This window comes from Physeter macrocephalus, chromosome 21, assembly GCF_002837175.3.
Source record: "Physeter macrocephalus isolate SW-GA chromosome 21, ASM283717v5, whole genome shotgun sequence".
Taxonomy (NCBI): Eukaryota; Metazoa; Chordata; class Mammalia; order Artiodactyla; family Physeteridae; genus Physeter; species Physeter macrocephalus.
In genome coordinates, this window is record NC_041234.1 from 21,351,429 (window position 1) to 21,355,742 (window position 4,314).

At 43.3% G+C, this 4,314-nt stretch overlaps 1 protein-coding gene across 2 annotated transcripts in view; it reads right to left on the reverse strand.

The window, feature by feature from the left end:
* Positions 1–1,255: 1,255 nt before the first annotated feature.
* SRPX (sushi repeat containing protein X-linked) overlaps positions 1,256–4,314 on the reverse strand; it is a 104,352-nt gene continuing 101,293 nt past the window's right edge. For both annotated transcript variants that reach the window (XM_024116483.1, XM_024116484.3), the window contains one exon: positions 1,256–1,796. In XM_024116483.1, coding sequence (XP_023972251.1) covers positions 1,613–1,796 — 184 coding nt within the window. In that variant the 3' untranslated portion in view covers positions 1,256–1,612. The remainder of the gene's footprint in view (positions 1,797–4,314) is intronic.

Below are 4,314 nucleotides of genomic sequence, written 5' to 3' on the forward strand. Positions count from 1 at the left end.
TCTGTAATATTCTAAGCTCATCAGGAAGACTTGTTTGAAGAAATCAGGGCAGTTCCTTAAACAGATAAGCTCATCCTCAAGGCTTGAAGCTTTCGCGTTATGGGCCAAAGGGCACAAGCTGGCTTTTCAAAGACAGGAGCGCTTTAATGTGGGCTGACATGTTTACTTAACTGTGTGACAAATGCTCTTTTGAAACTTTCATGGCTTCCAAACTAGTCATTGGTTAACATTCCTCTCCCAACCATGTCAGTGACCTTTTATCTGATACATCTGAGGGAGACAGAGGTCAAAGCACCTACTAGTGTGCCTTGTGGGGAAAAAACATCTTTGTAAATGAAAGAAAGAGAACCCTATTCACAGGATAGCATTCACTGCCTAAAGTTAAGAAGAAGTGTCAAATCTGCTTCTAGTTTTGTGTTGGAATTTGGACTTTCCATCATTGATTTTGTTATTTGTTCAGGAATAGATTGAAATTGCCCCTCAACGTTTGGCTGGGAAAGCTGAAAAAGAGTCCAACTCCTGGTTATAAAACTGATTTTTCAGGCCCAACCTTAGGCAGTTACAAAGGCTTCACCTGGAAGGTCTCATAAGGAAAAGCTGCTCTCCCAACACAGACTGGTATACAGTCAATGAATCACAGTCACTGGCTGGAACTGTAGCCAAGGACTGTTCATGTCCTTTCACATATTTGCATTCCTAGCCCACGTGATTTTTATTCTTAGGTCTCTGAGGCCTTGGGCAGAGGTCTTCATGTTCTTGTGCTGGGACCTTCTAAGAGGAAGAGGGGAATCTGAAGACACTTTACCCCACTGATTCAGTATCCAGTACTTTACTTTTCCACTCCTAGACCCTCACCCTTCCATGACCCCAGGGTGCATCAAACTGCCACAGCTGGGTCTCCCTCAACAGTGTAACAACCCCATGTCTTTGGTGATCCACGTGACCTTCAACTGGTGCACTGGTCCACTGGAGAAAACAGAAGATGGAGAAATATACAATGGAACTTCCAGTTTTAGCTTCTTGGTTATACCATCACAGTAAGTGATTAAATTCTTACCTCTTTCATTTTCGGCTTGTTGCTTTAATTGGCTCCTCTGACTCTTCCATGTTCAGCTCTCCCAGCTCAACTGAGCTCCTCCTGACAAGACTCATTTTTCCATTCCTAAAACAAACACCAAGAATCACAGTCCTAAAACCCGTGACCACAGTGAGCAAGTATGGCTAGTGCTTGAAAAAGAAAATGAGTTTTAGTAAATTTGCTCCCAAATATTTTATTAATAAAAGTTTTATATAAAAAACAAGATAGATAGATAGATACGTGTCACACTGTATAAAAGGCATTGAAAGCATGTGTATGGTTGTAGGTTCTATTTTCTCTACCAAATTAACCAGCCATGATGGAGTTAAGAGAGTCTATCATTCATATTTTTTGGAATACTTCAAAGTACAAAAAGCAGTGTTAATATTTTAAGTGCAAAGAAAGCTTATAATAAAATAGACTTTAAAAATTACAAATAAAAATCTGTACATCAAGGATATTTTTCAGGCCTTCCTGTGTGCATAGCACGGATGTAGAAAGAGAAGGGGAACTGCCGAGAGAGGACCCATCACATCAGGTGTTACAGGTCTGGCCCATTTCAGCTTGCAGGACCATCTCCTCTTTTCTCAAGGGGAAAGTGTCGATCAAGTTGAAGAGGGCCACAGGCGTCACCAGGGAGACATAGCGCTCCTTATCCATGCCGTGCTTATCCACTAGCACCATACTGAAGGTATAGAGTGGGATCCTCAGCAACAGCCTAGGGCAAAGAAAAGAGAAGACTAGGTCAAAACTGACTCCCCAGGGGCTCTGGTGGACCAACTAGAGTCCTATAATGACACTGTGTGCAGAGAAGGGCTTAATACCACAAAGGACTGAATTACCTTTTAGACCCTTGCTACTCAAAGTGTGGTACGTGGACCAGGAGCATCACATGGGAACTTGTTAGCAGTGGAGAGCCCCACACTCCCCCACAAACCTACTGCATTAGAATTGATATGATGAGGAAGATCCACCGAAGACTGGTATGCACGTGACAGGCTGAGGAGTAGCATGGCTTTAGATTCTAGTGGCCAGGAAGACTTTAGACCTGCAGTGGTGCTATGTACCAATAGGTGCTCCAAGGCAGGTACAACAATGCTAACAGAATTTTTTTGTATTAAACTGGAGCCAACCCCCATTCGCAGACTAGGTTTGCACAACCACATACCCACTAGAGTCACTGGTTATCAACATTTGGCTCTGTCTGGACACAAGTTTTTGGTGTTCACAATGGCAGGGGGGTGTGTGCTACCGGCCTCTAGTGGTTGGAGGCCAGGGCTGCTGCCTAACATCCTACAATGCACAGACCAGCCCTCTCCCCACCAAAGAATGATCAGGCCCCAAATGTCAATAGTGCCAAGGTTGAGAAACCCTGGCCTAGGTGAAGCTGATTGAAATGACGTTCCAAACAGTGTAGTTCTGGCCCATCCCGCTCACAACTGCATAGAGGGACTTGAACTGGCTCTTCACCCTGGGTTTAAGGACTTGGTTAATTATAATTTTTTTAAACCTCAAGTAATTTCAAAAAGCATTTGAAGTGGTTTCAATGGCCTGTTTTTTTTTCTATTCTACCCCATTAGAATTTAAACTGTAAAAAAGAATGTATTTCAGTACCATGTTTAGATGAAAAAAGCCAGAGAAAGCAAACAGATAAGCTGAGCCCAAGGGAAAAAACAAAAAAGAGCACACTCAGCTAAACTGAACAACAAAATCTGGAGAAGACACTTTCTTATGCCTTTTATGAGGGAGTTTCAAGGAAGATGGGAATACTTTCTGTCTTATCCCAGTGGGAAACTGAATTGCAAATCCACTTCTAGTGAGTAGAGATAAAAGCGTTACAGTGTCTGCAGTGGTTCCTTGTGGTAAGAAGAGGGGAACCTCAAGAAGTGCATTAATGAGTTTTTGAACACGTAAACGTAAAGCATGAAAGTGAGGTGAGAATGGAGAACTAATCTTCTCTGCCTCTTTAAGAAGAGGAATATTTAGAGTTTGGAGGCAGGGGGAGGAGGGGGGGAAGTCCTAGGGCAGGGGTGACCCAGGTAAAAACAGAGAAATAGGAAACTCCTCCCATGGACACACCAAACCTACAACTACATATGGAACAATTTTCTCTGCCAGAAAGCGAAAAACTAGGATAGTGACTGTTGCATATCAGGCAAGTGAGAAGGAAATCACACCAAAGTGGGTAGAAGAGGAGGAGACACAATCTTGTCCAAAAACCTAGCAATACATCCAGCCCCAGTCACTGCCCCCACCCATGTGGAGGGAACTGGAAACCTGGAGTTTCTCCCTGAGGAGCAAAGGGTTCCAATCCCACATCAGGCACTCCAGCTTTCAAGACACGCACCTGAGAGACCCCAAAATATCTCACTTTGAAAACCAATGGGGCTCACACCAACGAGATCTGCTGGGCTGTCGCAAACTCAAACACCCCAAGACACAGTGCAGAAACATCCGTTTGAAAAGTACCCACACTTTATGTGAATAGGCTCATTTAATAACCTTAAAGCATCAGAGTGAGGGGCAGGGGTGTGCCAATGGAAGCAATTTTCAAACTCTCCCTCCACCTTGCTAAAGCCAGCAGAAACCATCTCTTATCTCTTCTTTTCCAGCAGGTTGCCATCTTTACATTCCATCTAGCAGAGACATCATCTTGCATTCCTCCTGCCTTGCTAAATCCAGCAGCACCTTCTCTCTCTCTCTCTCTTGCCTGGCTCCGGTGGCCAACAGGCCTTATGCTTGCAGACCCTCACGACTGCATCTACTTGCTAAGCTGCCGCCTGAGGGTCTGCCTTCCAATCAGCCTGAATCTAGGTGCTGACTGATCCTCTCCATTGGAGCACTAACAGGTCTTGGCTCACCCTGAAACTCTGGGAGCTATTAAAAATAAAATAAACTATATAGACAATCACAAAGGTCTGAGAGACAAGAGTTAGGGCAGGGTTGAATAATAAGTTTCATCTCGTACCTGAGGCCACTCCTCAAGACTAGAGGCAGCTGTTGCATATTCTAATGCATAGAAACCAACAGAGAGCCAAGTAAAATAAAGAAACAGATGAATATGTTCTTCTATATATAAAATAGATAAACATGTAAGATAACCAACAAGGACCTACTGTATAGCAAAGGGAACTCTACTCAATATTCTCTGATAACCTCTATGAGAGAAGAATCTAAAAAAGAATGTATATATATATATATATATATACACACACACACACACACACACATATATA